The 16,855-nt window shown below is 38.4% G+C and overlaps 1 protein-coding gene across 4 annotated transcripts in view; it reads left to right on the top strand.

Annotated features, from left to right (window-relative positions):
• The window catches only part of TMEM241 (transmembrane protein 241), a 61,661-nt gene that overhangs the window by 6,859 nt on the left and 37,947 nt on the right, over positions 1-16,855 (top strand). For 3 of the 4 annotated variants that reach the window (XM_067290637.1, XM_067290641.1, XM_067290640.1), the window contains 7 exons: positions 3,779-3,860; positions 7,117-7,194; positions 8,478-8,503; positions 9,937-9,988; positions 11,301-11,349; positions 13,395-13,440; positions 14,290-14,325. In XM_067290637.1, the coding sequence (XP_067146738.1) occupies positions 3,779-3,860; positions 7,117-7,194; positions 8,478-8,503; positions 9,937-9,988; positions 11,301-11,349; positions 13,395-13,440; positions 14,290-14,325 (369 nt within the window). The remainder of the gene's footprint in view (positions 1-3,778; positions 3,861-7,116; positions 7,195-8,477; positions 8,504-9,936; positions 9,989-11,300; positions 11,350-13,394; positions 13,441-14,289; positions 14,326-16,855) is intronic. The other variant, XM_067290639.1, reaches the window with a different exon arrangement.

Here is a 16,855-nt window from a genome sequence, read left to right on the forward strand (position 1 = left end):
GTTCATACAGATCCAATCCACTACATGGAATGGGGTATATCCTTTTTATTTTGCAAAATGTTATGATATATAAATTGTATGCTCAGAGGGATAGTTCAGTCTCCGTCCCTGGAGATATTCAGAACTCGACTCTTGACTGGACTATGCCCTGAGCAACGTGACTTAACTTTGAAGCTGAGGGATTGGACTAGATGACTGCCAGAGCTCCTTTCTAATCTAAATTTTTTTCTGTGATGCTGTATTAGCTGGTGACAGCTGATAGATTTTCAGTTTGGGATTCAAACAGTTGGTTTGCAAAACTGAAGTTCCTCATTTGGAATAAAGTGCTTTGTGCGTGCATGTGTGTGTAAAGAACCAGGCCAAGTTTTGTTTTTATGCATGTGCAAGTGCCTACATCACCCTTGACATCTAAGTGAAATTATAAACAAACAGAATTTATCTTCTTATCTTTTAAGTGCAATTTAGGTAAAATGGGGGTATTGGAGTAAAAGCTGTCGTGGATATTAGTAGAAGCAGAATTAGATACCAAATCTTGCTTTAGTGTCAGTTAGTGATATATATTCTTATGAAGTTTTTATTATTCATGCATATTTTGTCTTCACAGTACAGCCAAAGGACAAAGGAATGCAGCCATCAGTAATGTCCGTCTTAATTCAGGTTTCATTGCTAGTTGAGAAATTATTTTTGCCTTAAATCATGAAAATAAAGAGGTTGAATTTTTTATTTCCAGCTTGGAAAGCTTTTTGTCAAAAATTCTAAAGCAAAAGGGGAAAAAATATATATATTTTTTCCTTTCTAAAACCTGAAAAACCTTAAAGAAAATATCGGACAAGAGCCATTCCCTGCTATTGAAGAAGATGGCTTTTATTTAAGAAATATTTTGGTGAAAAATTATTTTGAAGATAGACTTCAGACCACTAGATGTCAGCATAATCTAGGAAAACTGTTTAAAATAAGTCTTGCAAAACCTTTTCAGCAGTCTTCTGGAATAGGTGTGTTCTGTATTAGCTATGTACAAAATTAAATGACCAGGATTCATTCATGTGTTTTGGCTGTAATTTAGCAGTGTTAGGCATCAGTTTAAATCTGTCTTTATTCAGAAGAATTAAGTGCATGCTTTATTGCTTTACTGAACTGGACTCATAGCATGTATCACCTGTGTATACATGGGGGGGGGGGGGAACCAGACACAACAACACAGAAATGTAGCTTCTCAAAGGCTTCTCTCCACAACTTCCCTGCAAGCTCCTTCCTCCCACAAAGACCTTTTCCCCATGGTATGAAACCATGTTTTTTTCCCCTCACAGAATATTGGTCTGTGGATCTATCTTTTTTGTACATACAGTAAATTTAAGAATACCATATCCAGTCCCCAGACTTCTGATACTGGAAATAATAAACTGGCACCCATTTATTTATTTATTTTCATGTCGTCTTAGTATCTTCTATCTTGCAGACCCATCTCATGTGCTTTCTGAGCTAGTTCAGGTTATTCCAAAGTGTCCTAGAAAAATTATTTCAACGCATAGAGATTACCACCCTTTGTCCAAAGGGTCTGACAAACTCAGGGACATTAACTTCACAATAAAGACCAAATGAAAACGTCCTCAGTTCTATTAAACATGTTACTTAGAGTAATTTCTCTGAGGTTTTATGAATAACCTGCTTTTCATCTGCTTCCCCTCAGCTCTCCCAGCTCCCAAGGACTCTGTTACCATTCTTGTTTTTAAAGGGTGGATGGTGACTGTCTGCAAACCCGTATCAAAAACAGGGACTCTGTGTAGCACAAGAATATGCATAGGATCTGCATAATGCCTTCAGTGCTGTGATCTCTGCCACCCAGCTTCTGCCTAACCTCCTAGGCACCTAAATTGTCTGTTTTCTGGTTGCCATTTCTATTACTGTTGCATTTTCCCCACAGCTAAGTAGCGGCTCGGAACCTTAGCTTAAAACAAAGCTTAAAAGTGTGGTTTAGGGGAAACTACCCATTGACTTCAGTGAGCTTTGAATCTAGCCCTACAATGACAAACCAGTCAGTTCTTTGATGTCACTGAGCTTGCTTTCTTTGCACATACATCGCTATATTGCCAACATAAGAAACTACTAATTGGTTTATATACAGGACAGATTGTAAGTGCTGATATGTTATATCAAACACTCATGCATTCTTTTCCAGTTCAGAAATACCCCTTGGCAGCATAAAATTCTACTTTTACATCATGGGAAAAGCATCTGAAGTCCTTTTCCATTACACTTTGCATTACTGCATTGAAGATGGAGACATATTTGCGATTCCTAGAATTTAGTGGTGTGGAGCATGAAAAGGTGATATTTTTATGGCCCAATCATTCATCCTGTGTTCCTTCCTTCTTTTCACCCTCCCCCTTCTTTTCCTTCCCTTCCTCTTTTCTCCAATTTATTCCAATTTCAATAGATATTTTTTTTGGTTGATTTCTGACAGGAATTCATTGGTAATGAAGTATGGCAGTTTTAGATCCTGGTCTCGGTAAAATTCCAGTTGAGTCAATAACCTTAAAAGGCACAGTGCTTCTTTTAAAATGGTGATGACTACCCCAGAAAGCAGAGTAGATATTTTTTCTAGTGAAAGGGTCTAAAGATTACTCTATTTTTGCTACCCTGGGTTTTTGACCAACTATCTTAGAAAATTATAAAGAGAAAGGAAGCATGATGTTTAGGCTTTTCCCCTTGTCTTATGTTTATATAAACCTTAGGGCATGTTTTACTTTTATTCAAACTAGAATAGTTTTCTTTTAGTGGTCTATTTTTCATGTATTCTGTGAAATGTGGTAATATAGCGGTACTTACAGTTGCATTTTAATTCTTCTGTGCTAGTTGGAAATGTGATCCAAATTAAGGAACTGCAAACAATTTTATTTTGTTCTAAGAACCAGAATTATTTGCTAACACTCTCTTGACTGTAGTTCAAAGCTCAGGAAGAGTTAGTGGGGGTACCAGTGTCTTCAGTAGCCTTTGGATCAGGCCTTTAAGTCATTGCCACTCTTTTCCTGACTTACTCAATATCTTACATTGCTTCCTCTGAAATTTACCACCTACCTGATCCCCTTTTTGCCCTTAAGTACTGAGGTCAGCAAAGGAATAGTGCAAATCTTGAAGCCCCATCTCAAAACTGAAACCTGACCCCACTGCAGTAAATATCACTTAAACAAAAAATCAGATCAATCTGCAATGACTTCATTCCTCCATTAGTTGTCAAACTACCTCTAGGAGTTTGGCTTAGTCAAAGGAATATCATTAAGAAATCTCAAGAGACAGGCTCCCACAGAGACAATCTGATCTTTAGGAAGAATCTCTTTGTAAATCTGGCTGAGAAATGAATGTGTGGGTGGGCAAGTGTATTTGTGCGCAGTGAAAATGTGTGCTGTCTGTGCAAGTGTGCCATTTTATGCCTTCGTTTGTCAGTTTTTCTTCCTTTTATGTCAAGGAAATCAGTTGAAATGAAATGTCTCTCCTTTAAAACCAATACTAGTAATTGCTATGAAAGTGCTAAACAATTTTTGAGGGAGAGGAGAGAGAAAGAGTAAAAAGTATTTCTGCTAGTTCATATCTGTGATTAGATGAGATGGTTCATTTCCATCTCAGAGACTTAAGTGGGAGGAATACTGAACAATCAGACAATGAATTAATGTGCACACCTTTGAAATAGATATACATATTGTTGTATTCCTTGTAAGTAAGTGATGCTGACCACATGTAAACAGAATGTGGTGAAGTAATGGGGTTTTAATTGTTTTCACAGGTCTGACATCCTGTCATGGCTTCCTGCTTCAGCACTTTTTGTGGGCATTATTTATGCTGGCTCCAGGGCACTGTCTAGATTGGTAAGAAATGCACAAGTAGCAATCAGTTCTTTTTTGTCTCTACTTTCTGAACAAAGAACATTTCCTTCACACAAGGGGTTTAATGCTGTTCCTGGGCTGGGGGGAAAAGAAGGGAGGAGGGATTTAAATAACAACCTGTTAACTATGCTAGAGTAGTGGTCCAATCCTGCTGTAGAGCAGTATCAAAAGGTGCAAAATAGCTTCAGATCTCCCTGACCTCAGTGGTAGTCAAAAGCACTCAGCATCTCTCCAGAGCACTCAGTATTTTGCAGAACAGATCCTCAAGGGTCTGAATTGTGCCAACGGGGAAGAAGCTGAAGAAGTTACTAGCTGTAACTTTTTGCCAAGTGGGGAATGGGACATAGGTCAGTAGGATATGTTTCTAGGAAAAGGGTGGAGACCCTTTCAGTGACAGGGTTTTGATGCTTTACTGGGTCTGAAGAAATAAATTGGAAGTTGGGAAGAGATTATGGGAATGGCTAGATTAATCAGATTTATGATTCGTTTTAATCACAATAACATACCAAAAGCTTAGGGGATATCAAATCTGCTTTCATTAAAGCTAGATGCTTTTTTCTTAAATGATCCACTGTTTCTTTAAAAAAAAAAGAAGAAGAAAGTTTTGTGACCTCAATTTTAAAACCAGCAGTGTTATACTGCTGTTATACAGTCTGTAAGACCAGATTCTATGCTAGTTTCCTCCTGCATTCTGTCAAAACATCCTAGTCTGACTCTAGAGTCAGCTTACTCCTGTCAACTCCTAAACCCCAAGAAGAATCAAACAGGAATTTTCAACAAGAATCTGCTTGCAGTGATCCCTTCTTGAGCATTCTGTGGGAGAGGTAGGGCTGAAGAGGACAGGAGAGCTCTGTCCTCACCCTGATCTTGGACCCAAGTGATCTTCAGGGAAGCTAGGCCATGTGCTCAGATGCCACACGCCTCCAAATTAGCTGTCCCGTGGCGATTGCATTTACTTCCTCTTGATTCCTTGTCAAAGCAAGTTCCATTGGGCATAAACAGAGTAGAGATCTCTAAGGAAAGAACTGCCTGGAAACAGTAACGAAGCCTTTGGCAGCAGCATCTTTTCTGCCTGCTCACCTGGGAGGCGGAGGAGGTATGAATCACATCCTCTCTTGCTATTTCTTCATCTTTGAGCTCTCTCATAAGTTACCTTGTTTCCTTCCTTTCCCTACTCTGTGGTCACTGAAGAGGGCGAGATGCTCTGGAGCTGCACAAGAGCTGAGTCTCTTCCATGGGTGAATAGTTTTGATCTGTATCCCGGATCTTTCTTGAGCAACATCTTCCATTTCTGCATGACTTTTTTGTTGTATGTAACTGGGGTTTTAGAGGCCTAATTCTTTGACTATTTTAACATGGAGGAAAGACACAAAGATGAGTAGTCTCAAGCATAGTGGCATGTAAAACCTTGTACTGGGGCAAAAGTTAATCTTAAATACAAGCTTTACTTACAGTAACTTTGCCTACAATATTTTTACTGCACGGGGAGAAGGAAGAAGGACTCTACTGATCCTTGTATCTGAATTATCTCACCACAGCAGTGTATTTGAATTAAATGGGCCTATTTCTAAAGTAGAAATTATGTGAACTTCTTTTGATCAAAGCCAGGAGCACCCACTTTCAAACGCTCCTTGTATACTGGCAGGACTACAATCTTAATCTCCATTTGTCTCTCACAAGGGACACTGGTAGTCTCTCCTACGCAGGAGTTCAGGGCTAGAACTGGAGGAGAGCTGCTTAGCTCTGGACTGTGATGCATTACCAAAAGTATGCAGGACTGTGAGGGGAGGTTTGTACAGAGTCTGTTCTCCTGCCTGCCTGCCCAACCAGTAAACCTTTCTTTTCGTAAGCACTAAGCCCACTCACAAATATTCACATCAAAGACAACAAACATATGGAGAAGGTTAACTGAGCTAGGCAAACTGGAGCCATTGTTGGCTCCAAAACACATTTGGAAGAGCCAAAAGCAGAGGAAAAAAAGAAAAGGAAAAAAACAACAAATTGGCTCCACAAAAGGAAGAATGTAAATTTTTGCTGTCAGCTTTCCTTGTATATCATTTTTTTCTTGTATTTCTTGTAATTGTGTCAGGCTCAAGATACTTATGTTAGATACTTCTGTTTTAGTGTTCAGTTGTCCAGCAACACGGATGAGAATTGGTTTTCAGCACTGGTGAAGCAGGAGCTGACAACTTCATTTCAGTTGTTTGCGTGATTTTCATTCCTTGCTAATTTAGAGGTGTTAAGTTATCTTGGTGTAATTTTTTTGTTTGTGGATCCACCACAGTTGTCATTATGACTTAGAATATTTACTTAATGATTATCCAGCTTGATGGGAAAAGAAAAGGAAAATTCCCCAAAACCCAGATTTCTGTTTGCAAAGTCAAATCTAAGAATATCACCTGATACTTAAGAGGTATGGACACCACTGAGATATTAACTCGTTCTCTACTCATGTGAATAGAGTGAGTGGGCACAATAGTGCTTCATAAAACTGCCTCAGTTTTTAGGTTACCTAAATTGGGGCAGGGAGTTGCTTCAGTTTTGACTGTCTCTGCTACACCATGGATCTGATTTGGAGGAAGTATTATGAACCCCTAGTTCTTGCTGATCTTTGCTCAGGGTGGTGGGTGTTTGACTCATTATCATTATCATTGGAATTTGTTTTTTAATGATTTCATTTTGGGAAAGAGTCCAGACACCTCGTTGGCTGTAATTTCTGCATCACTTGTTTATGAACTATTACATTTCTACCCTAATTTCTGGCAGGTATTCATAGCAGTAACTGAAAGCAACCACCTAAAACCACCTTACCCTTAATTTGGTTGCTAGGAATAACACAGTGTTCTTTGTACCAGTAGACAGAGATGGGAAAACTGAGGAAAACTGTTTACTATGGAGGTTGCTGATATGTGAAAGGAGGGGCAAAACTAGAAGCATATACTTGGAGCAGTCTCCCTGTGGTAGCTCTGTAGAAACACACTGATTGTGCACTCCAAAGCCAGAGAAACAAGCAGGGTCTGGATTTAAAGGCAGTTGCATGAAAGTGCCTCTGTTATGTGATCGTGAGCCCATTCTTGGGATGGGTCTAAGGCACTTTTAGGAGCTGTGATGTGGGTTTACAGTTAACAGAAACAAAAAACAACCCTGGGATGGCTAGCCTCAACTGGAGTGCCCCTTCCTGTGTCCATGACTGTTCAGAGTTTATTCAGACTGTTTTTATATTCTCTTCCCATGGTAGCCAATTCCGGTGTTCCTTACAGTACACAATGCGGCAGAAGTTATAACCTGTGGGTTCCAGAAGTTTGTGCAAAAAGAGGTAATTGATATATTAATTGATACCTCCTGTGATATAACTGCCCTATAACAAGACACCCACTTTCTTTTATTACTGGCTTTAGTACTGTCTGCTTTTCTAGTCTTACTGCTGTGATAGCTAGTCATTAATGAGTCCCAGAGAGAGATTTGCTGTTGGCAAGTACCTTTATTGACCTTTTCTTCTCCCTTTTAGTTAGGGAAACACTGCAAATGCATATCAACAGTTTGATCTGTTTTTAAGACAGGCTTGGTCCTGCTTTTTTTTTTTTTTCATTTTGGAAAATTAACATCCCCTCTCTCTGTTGCTATATGTAAGAGTTTTGTCATTTGAGCTGAGGGGGTGGAGGACTGGGTCCTTAGATCTAGTCGGTATGATATATCTAGCATTTGATACATTGTATGATTATATGTAGATTATATCTCCACATGAAATGCAGGAAATGCATTTTTTGGATTTGTTTTTTAATGTTTTGGAAGCTGTCCCAAGACCTTTTAAAGACAGGAGAATAATTCCTGCTTACTTTAAGAGTTGAGTGTTTCTCATAAACTGCACTGGAGATCGTTCTTTTTAGGCTCTGAAATGCTTTTCTAATTGTCTGACTGGAGAACTGCTGTGTGACGTAGCTCTGGGAAGTCGTTCATCACAAACTCACCTCTACAAAGGCCGGCAGCTTGCTATGGAAGGGATCTTCCCTCCATTTACCTTTCTCCCTGTGTATATATAGAGAGACAAATGACCCGTGTTTGCTACTCCTAATAAACTGAAGAGCTCCCTGAGGCTATGTCCAAGGGGCATAGCACTGTGTACCATGGCACACCCCGGGACAACCCAGGTCTTGCTGGGAAGCCTCTGGGGAATACATTTTGGCCAGAGGATTGGGGAAACTCTCCTGGGTTTAGACCAAGACTAATTTGGCTGGGGTAGTACCTAATGAATAAAGAATACTCAATATTACAGTACATACACAGTTTTGGTAAAGGTCAAGATAAGTTTGAAGACCAGGTATAAACTTCACATCTGGTTTTAGGTTTACTCAGTGGCAAATAATCTGAAAGTATAGATCAGAAGTTAGAGTAGGCCAATCTGTAATCCTTATTCTTTTTTCAAATTAAACTTGCTTGGCAGTGCTCAAAGATAATGGACTGTTCAATGTTGCTCACTGTTTTTCTAGTGTTTGCTGCAGTAAGATCAGCTATGATCCCTTCCTATTTATAGAAGGGGGAAAGCACTCTTTCACCTTTTTTTAATCTTTAATGTTTTTAATTTCACTTTATTTTTTACAGCAGACCTCTCTTCTGAAAGTCTGTAGGTAAGTTTTGGGCTTTTTTTTTTTTTTTTTTTAACTACTCAGATTCAGACTTGTTTTGGCTCCAGCTTCTTGTATTTGCTTCAGATAATGACACACCAAAACAATAAAGAGTGTAAGACACATTCCTGTGGGCAGTAAGCCTAAATTGCAACATAGGAGTAATTAAATATTTTTTTAAATGTATTTTCTTTTTTTTAAACAACTGGTTAAATACATTTAATTTTTTTCTTCTTGTAAAAAATTTTAAAAAGTCAGAAAAACAGTATTCCTGAATAACAAAGCATTACTTGTAAAAATGTTTTTGGAAAGGAGACAGAACTCAGTTTTAAAGTTCCAAGAGATAAACAGTAAGAAAGATAATGAATGTGATAGAAAACAACTAAAAATATCTTTCTTAAGACAGAAAAGGTGGGTGACATCCAGTTCTATTAGCGTTGTTCATATGAAGCTACACACCCTCAAAAATTTTTATTGAACCTGGGTGTTTAGGCTTCAGAAAGGAGACAAAGTGAAAAATAGAAGCAGCCATTCATACATTAGAAGTTTCTTTCTTCCCCCATCCCCTTGAAGAACATATAATAGATATTCCCCGTATTTTTGTAATATTTTAGCTGCTCTTAGAATGTACAATGTTGTTTTACTATTCAGTGTGTTTAGAGGCCCTGTCTTCCTACTTTCTCCCCTTTGCTTCCGTTATCTGGCTTACTATGACCTTGTTTTGCCCACTGGATTATCAGTCAAGGATAGCAGTTTTTTATCTTCTTTATTCTGTCTTTTCCTTCTACTCTGCTAGAAAGTCAGAAAATGAACTGCAAAAGCAAGTACTCATTAATAGTGACAGTCCATAGAAATTCTGTATCTGTGTATTCAGTTTAGCCTGTAGAAATACTGACTCAGCCACAGTTTAAGATTTTATTTAGTCCAGCCAGTTGACTAGGGGAGGACTCGTGCTGTCCTTAAGGTATTCAAGTGTGGTACCTCCAACTCCCACTTCGGTCTGCATTCTGGAGTTATAGCATAACCTTGAATGTTGTCACTTCTGCTCCTTTCTGCTGGAATTGTTGTAATAGGCCATCTAACTTAATGAATAAACTTTCTGGTAGCCATCCATAGATTAAAAATTGGTTCTCTTTCAGCTTTCTGAAGTATGCAAGGGAAGCCAGATGGCAAGTGAAGAACAATATTCCTTACAACAGTTTGTTTGCATCACTAATTAGATTGTTTTGTGTCGCTTTTCTCCTCTTACAACTTTGCTGTGTATTAATTATGAAGAAGACATGATATAAAAATTAATTTTGGTGGCAGAAATGACTTCTTAAATTTATGGAATAAGAATGAAACAAATGAAATTCCAGTGTGGAAACCTCCGGACTCCCTGGGAGGTACAGATCCAGGTTGCAAGCTCTCAGTCTTGTTTTTTCTCTTCCCAACAGTTCATTGTTCCTCCTGGTAGCAGCAGTGTGCCTTCCCTTATGTGACACACAGGTGAGCTCTGCTTTATAAACCAGCTCTAGTTTAACCTTGGTATTTTACATCTTGATAGTATATGAGGGAAAATATATGTGATGCAGCCTTTACTTGTAAGCTGAGGTGGTCTGAGAGTTCCGTGAAGGAATCAGAAATGTGGCCTATTGCCCTGTTACAGTGTTGCTGTTTTTAATGTGTTTGCATTGTGGTAAAACCTCTGAGCAATTCAGACCTGGAGCTCTCGGGTAAAACCCAGGGCTGGGGAAACCTTTGTTTAACCTTTAAAAGGGCTTTAAGCAAATCACTTAGGCCTGAATTTATTGTACATACTTCAGCAGGTTCCTAAATTAGCTTTGTAAGCACTGTATAGTCTTTCTGTAGTCACTGGAGAGAGGGAGGAGGTACCTCCAGAGAGTAGTCCAGTCTACTGAAGATCTGTTCAGGAGGTGCCTGTCTTTCTCTTTTGGAAGCTTATGAAGGCTGCGTCCTTGATATAGATACTTCAGTTAAAATATGGGGTTATGTCTGATAAATCTGGGAATTTGTTTGGAAGCGTCTGATCAAATGTAGGCATCCATGATGCTGAACCTAGCTGGCCTTGTGAGCATTCTTCCTAGTTCATAGTGCACAGTAGGTAGTTCTGGTGTGTAAGTCATCTCAAATAAAAGTAGACATATAAAACATGCCAGATGAATTCCCCTCAAAAATTTTTCTCCTCCTTGATTGTGAAGAGAGCCTACCTTGCTCAGAGGTAGATGTCTGCTTAAAGCATTCTTTTTGATATCCCTAAGAAAAGGATTGTATATAAGAGCAGATTGAATGCTCTTCCCTGTCACTTCTGCTTGATCTAGGAATAAGTTTCCTCCTATCATAGTCCTGCAGTGAGTGAGAGATTTGGAGAGACTGTTTAGCTGCTGCAGGGAGCTGAGAGGGGAAAGGAGACAAACCTCTTACCCCCTTGCTCATCCCTGACTGCCTATCCAAATATACAGGAGGAATCATAAATTAACTTTTCTGCTGAATGAAAAATGGCTGCAATACACAAACAGGGTGGGGTCCATATTCTCAGATTGTTTAAAATGATGTGCATCTGCTGAAAGAAACAGAGCTGTGCTCACCTAGGCTACTTGAGAGCCAGGGTCAAAGAGGATGAAGATATCTAGAGTATGTCAGATCTCCAGAGGGACAGAGAAACCTTTAGCATTCTCCAATACGCTACTATTTGTAGTATAGCTTCCACTGTACTTGCTTGGTTAAACTAACTGCAGGGAAATAATCCACATGTGTGCTTACATGAACCTGCATTTATTTAGATGTTCTTTTTTTGCAGTTTGATCCAAATGGTTATTTATGGGCTTTTATCCACTTGATCTGTCTTGGTAAGTCATTGTCTTTTGGAAAAAGAATTGGGAAAAATAAATGTGTTGGAAAAGCAAACCATAGCTTTATTATGAAGTTATTGATATTTAAGATTCTTGATGTAAGAACCACTTGGAAAGAATAAAGATGCTCAGTAAAGATAGGAAAGCTCGTTCCCTTTATAGCTTTTATATTGAAAACAACAATAGAATAAACTAGATGTAGCAGTCAGTTAACATGAGAAAATGCACATGTAGTTTTAATTAGCAGTAAGCTTTCCTGGGAGTTTTTGATGGTTGCCCACTAAAAAACCTTCCTTGGAGGGGTGGGAGGGGCTAGGAAACATGAAAAAACTCCCAAGGAATAGCTTGTAGTTAGACCTTTATTGCACACACTGATTTTATTTAAAAACTGACAAATAATATTCTAAAATATCATTGAATATGCTCCCAGAGGAAGGGTGTTGAAATGTTGGGGTTTTTGGTGCAATCATATGTTGGGGGTTTTTTTGTTTTTAATTTTAACTGTGGGTTTCATGACCTGTCAGTACTTGTATATTTCTCTTCTGTCTTTTTTAAAATAAATCTTTCGTCTGTTTTTAAATAAATCATATTCTTCCCCTGAAAGCTATAACAGTCAGACGCAGAGAACCTGAAGAAAAGTAGCATTTTTTAACTAGGAGAAGGTAACTTTGTAATTTTGTGTCTTTTGGAGCATTAGACTGGGTAATAAGGAACTTATTTTTAGTTCTTAGCTGTTTTATAGACTTACTGAGTGACTGATTCATATGTTAAGTCTTGTCTGCAAAACAGATGATTCTGTCTTTATTTTGTCTATTCATATTGTAAACTTTTTAGGGCAGAGATTGTCTTTTTATGTATGTCTAGGAAGGTCTAGAGATTCCATTCTAAAATGTTGTTAACATACAAATAATAAACAGTATCTTTTTTTCCTTTAGGAAATGTCATATGGTAAATATTTGTTCATTTAGGTAAAAACAAAAAGCTAAGGATTTTCCACTTCAAATATTTGTGTTTGCTGTAGCAAGTGATGTTACTGCTTTCTCAAAGTCGCGAGGTCTCATTTGTAAAACAGTGCTAGGCCACAGAGGTGGAAGGCAGCTTAGAGAGTTTTCAGGAACCCTCTGCCATATGGTTAAAACGTGTAGGAAGTGCCAGTGTAATGTTTATGCTCAAAATATAGCTTCTTCCAGTTTCTCTTGTTTTTGAGAGAAAGCTGTTGACATGCCTGTTGGGGGTTTTTGTGTAATTACATTTCCTATTAACTAAGACAAAGTAAAGATGCTACAAGAGGGTGAACAGGTGAACCAACTTAACATACAGTTAATTAAGACAGCATTAAAGGAAGGATGTGTTCTACCTTTCAGCTTGGTTAATGGAGGCAGAATTGAAGAGATTGATTACATAGTGTTCTAGCAGATTTGCTTTTCATGTTGTGATTTTCTTTGTGATTTAAAAAAAAAAAGGGCATTGAAAAAAGGGTCTGAAAAAAATAGACTGAAGCTGTATTATTCCTTTTCTGACTGGCTAAAGCCTTTCCCAAAATAGAAGTGGGAGCACACCAGGAGGTGAATAGGTCAAGAGTGCCAAGAACCTGGAGAGTCTAAAGCTGAGGAAACTTCGGACAGCAAAGGTGATTCAGAGCCAACGGTGACAGCAGCCTACATGGATGAAGACATCATAGAAGTTCCCCCCCCAAATGGGCTGACCCAGAGAACCCATTTTTCTGCAGTGGTTCTCTTTTTATGTTTATGCACACACCCATATGCCCACATCCCTTGATAGTTATCATGAGCTAGGAGTCATCTCCTCTTCAGAAAGACTAGGAGAAACATGTAGTATGACAGTACTCTGAGAGGTTAGTGCTTTGAAAACCATTGATTTGAAGCAATAGGTGACTTTACTCATGGTTTGGGTGTCCTTTCTACCATGTTGCTAACTGTAATTCAGAAGGTTCCATGTCTGTCTGTACCCTGGCCAAACAATTCATTGTTTGTCAGAATGACTGCATGTTGCAGCGATTACACTTGTCATTTCAATTGCAGGAGCTTACAAAGTATTTCACAAGTTATGGAAACCTAGCTCTCTAAGGTAACATGTTTTAATATTTTTTTAAAAAGAAAGATTGCTATCAAAGAGGTTTAGACTCTTATTTATTTAGCAGTCAGGTAAACTGTAGAGATCTCTGCTTTATCAGGATAAACTGGGGCACTCTTGGATGATCATTAATGACTTTCCTTACCAGAGGAGCGGTATTTATTGTTGATGATTTTAACTATACCATATGGCTATTGATATTTATACTGACTCAAACACTACATTGGTTTTAAATAGTATGTTATCAAAAGATGATGACTTAGTTCTGGAAAAAGATCCGCTGATTAATGTCAGAGGCATTAAGAGGAAATGTTAGTTTGTTAGCCTTGAAAGCTGTGGGGTTTGTGTGTATCTATCTCTTTGCAACAGTCTCAAACGCATGTAACAGCTGGTGACTTGCAACAAAACTTGAATGTCTAAATACTTTAAAAATCTTGTAATCTTGCACCAATCCCATGAACACTTTAGCACTAAGGCAAGAGTGAACAAGAGTTTGTTTTGAAATCAGGTGACATTACATGTTCACAGCATCTGTAATCTGCAGTTGTCTGTGTGGGTATGGATATGTTCTCAATATTATGGACATGTATGTGAACATAACGTGTATAGGATATGGATAGGCTCATTTATTTCAAGACTGCTTTCCAACTGTGCTTAAAGGGTTCCGGTCTTTAGTTCATCTCCTATTATCTTCTCTCTCAATGAGATTACCATTGGCATAGTAACAACAGAAGTAATGTAAAAGCAGTGTAAATGATGTGTAAATTAATATATCAATCTCTTCTATCAAATATCAAATGAACTGTGTTACTAAAAGAACACACCTTTTTTCCTCCCTCCCAGTGACCTGGACCAGCAGTACATCAACTATGTATTCAGGTAAAATCAATAAGCCCTTGATATACCATAGTTGGTTTTATGTAGTATATGTTCTCATTTTCAACCATGTCTTGCTTAGGAAACTCATAGCTCCTACTACTTAAGTATATTTGGTTAGCAGGACATTCATGGAAAGAACATGGTTTAGCAGCTGAATGTTTTGGTCTGGTTACAGATAGACATGCCAATATACACCTGAGGAGGTAATGATGTGTTAATTATGATTTTTTAATCACCATGTGCACAAGACAGATCTTTTCCAGAATAATATTTAAAGAGTAGCTCCTTGGCAATCCCCACTCAGAAAATCAAACTTGCACAAAATTGCCAGAGGGGAAGATAGTGATTATAGATGTACCATGTGCAAAAAACATGAGCAGTAACTGATTGTTCAGAATGCTGTTAGGAGGATTGAGTAATTCAGACCTTTAGTTGTTTTCCTGATATGGAGAGATAAAACTGTTTTGTTATTTTGTGGTTAGTGAAGGAGCTTGAATCACCAACCAGAGTCCCTTGTGTGTGTGGTTGTGTGTGTGTTTTTGTTTTCTGGGTTTTTTTTTGCCAGTCCTTTCCCCAAAGAACCATCTAAGCCAATGCAATCAGCTTGCATGACTTCCACTAGATTTTTCTGAGGCTTTATTTGAAGTAAGGAATGCAGAGATTTTGCTAGATCCTCCTCCATCCATAAGCAAGCCTCTTGCTTCACTTCTGCTTGTGCTCATTGACCTTTTTTCTTGGAATGCTAGATGAAGTTGTGAGGAAATACTGTGCAGTGTGAATACTAGGCTCTTATGAAGAAGGGTGATCAAAAGAAATGAAACCCATCAATGAGTTTGGGTAGAAGCGGAACAGAGAGCATTAAGATATGGATAGGCCTAACAAAAGTGAAATTGTGCTGGTCTGTTTGATTAGATAGATATGTGCTCTTGTCTGAGCATGTTTGGTAAAGATCCTTGATAGGGATGCATTAAGGACACTGCTGTAGGACAGTTGTTTGACTGCAGTTCCCTTTTATCTTATGAACATCAACTTGATAACACGATGTATCTCTATTCATCTTAGTCTGATCAAATCTCCTATATCCATAAATGAGTAATGGAGCCCTCTGATTATGGGTTTATATGGTTCCAGTGAGTATTCACCAAGGTTCCATGCATTGGCAATATCTGAATGTCAGTTTGCTTGCAGTAGGCTTTTAAGTCAGTTGTTGTTTTCAATCTACTGTGAAGTGCAAAGCAAATCCAGTTTAGTCAAAGAAGGCAGTTGTGTCTGTGGAAGCTGTTTAAAAGAATGTTACAGTCACAGACCTTGGAGATATGCTGCTATGCACAGAAATAATCCATGAAGTCTTGAGAGAGCTGTTCTGCTTAAAGTAGCTATTTGTTCTACTGGCGGCTATTTGTATAATGTCGAAGAGAGAAAAATTGAGAGCAGTAAAATCAGTTGATTTCTTTTCATTTAGCGTCTGTCTGACTATAACTCTCAATTGTTATTTTAGTCGAAGCTCACGTGGGCCTGAACCTTTAAATTCAGATTTTAGCTCAAGGTCTTAGTTTTGCGGCTTAGATTGAAAAATCCGGGTCGGATTTTCTGCTGTGTTAGCTTGAAGTCTGTGAGGTTGTGTCCAGCAGAGAGCAGGAGTTCCACATTGAATGGAAAGGATGATTACTGATTTAGAGGTTTTTGAAAAGGAGGTACTGTTCGCTAAGGAACTGTGAAGTCTGCTGGTGTAGTGGTTTGTATTTAAAAGCTGCTATTTTTTTAAGCAATGGAGTTGTGGGAGTTGGGAAATTGCTTTTTTTTTTTTTTTTTTTAAAGCTCTTTACAAGCAAAATGTGTTATCAAAGCTTGCGAAGATTTTCATCATTGAGGGGCTTAAAGGTCAGTGTAGCTTGGGAGGTGATGGTGCAAAGCAATTGCTGGAGAACAGGTTGCTCTTTGAAAAGAGGAGGCAGATAAATATTTGCTTGCTTGTTTGTGTTGCATCTGTGGACACGCACGCGCACACACATACATGCACACTTCTATCTGTTAGAGAACGTTGCAGTCCATGGCATTTTTACCTCATTTTGTCAATGCAAAACAAATAGTTACATGAGCAGTAGAACAACTGGCATCTGGTTTCTTAGATTTCTGTTTTGTTGTTATAGCCAATGATGCTCAACAGGGTGTGAAATTTGGCAGAAGCTTTTTCCTTGTTTGTGACCTTCATGAGGTACCACTGCAGTGGAGATTCTCGGGTGTCTAGTGAGGCTGAGAGCTTTCTGTCGCAGAAGGCATGGGAAGGAATTGTTTCTTCATGAGACCTGTGAGCATCTTTGAGGTGTCTGCTTCTTAAATTTGGGTGAAACTGGTTGGTGTGCTTGAGCTGTAAGGGGTAACTGAGAGACACACAATATTATTGCATAAGCTTAATTTCCATAGAAGACAGTCAAAAATATATTTTAAATCACATTAAATAAAACACTTTATTTTGAACATTGTCTGAATGTGTGCTAACTTCTTATGGTCAATTCTTGGTCAGAATTAC

Source organism: Apteryx mantelli, chromosome 2 (genome assembly GCF_036417845.1).
Source record: "Apteryx mantelli isolate bAptMan1 chromosome 2, bAptMan1.hap1, whole genome shotgun sequence".
In the NCBI taxonomy this organism is placed as follows: Eukaryota; Metazoa; Chordata; class Aves; order Apterygiformes; family Apterygidae; genus Apteryx; species Apteryx mantelli.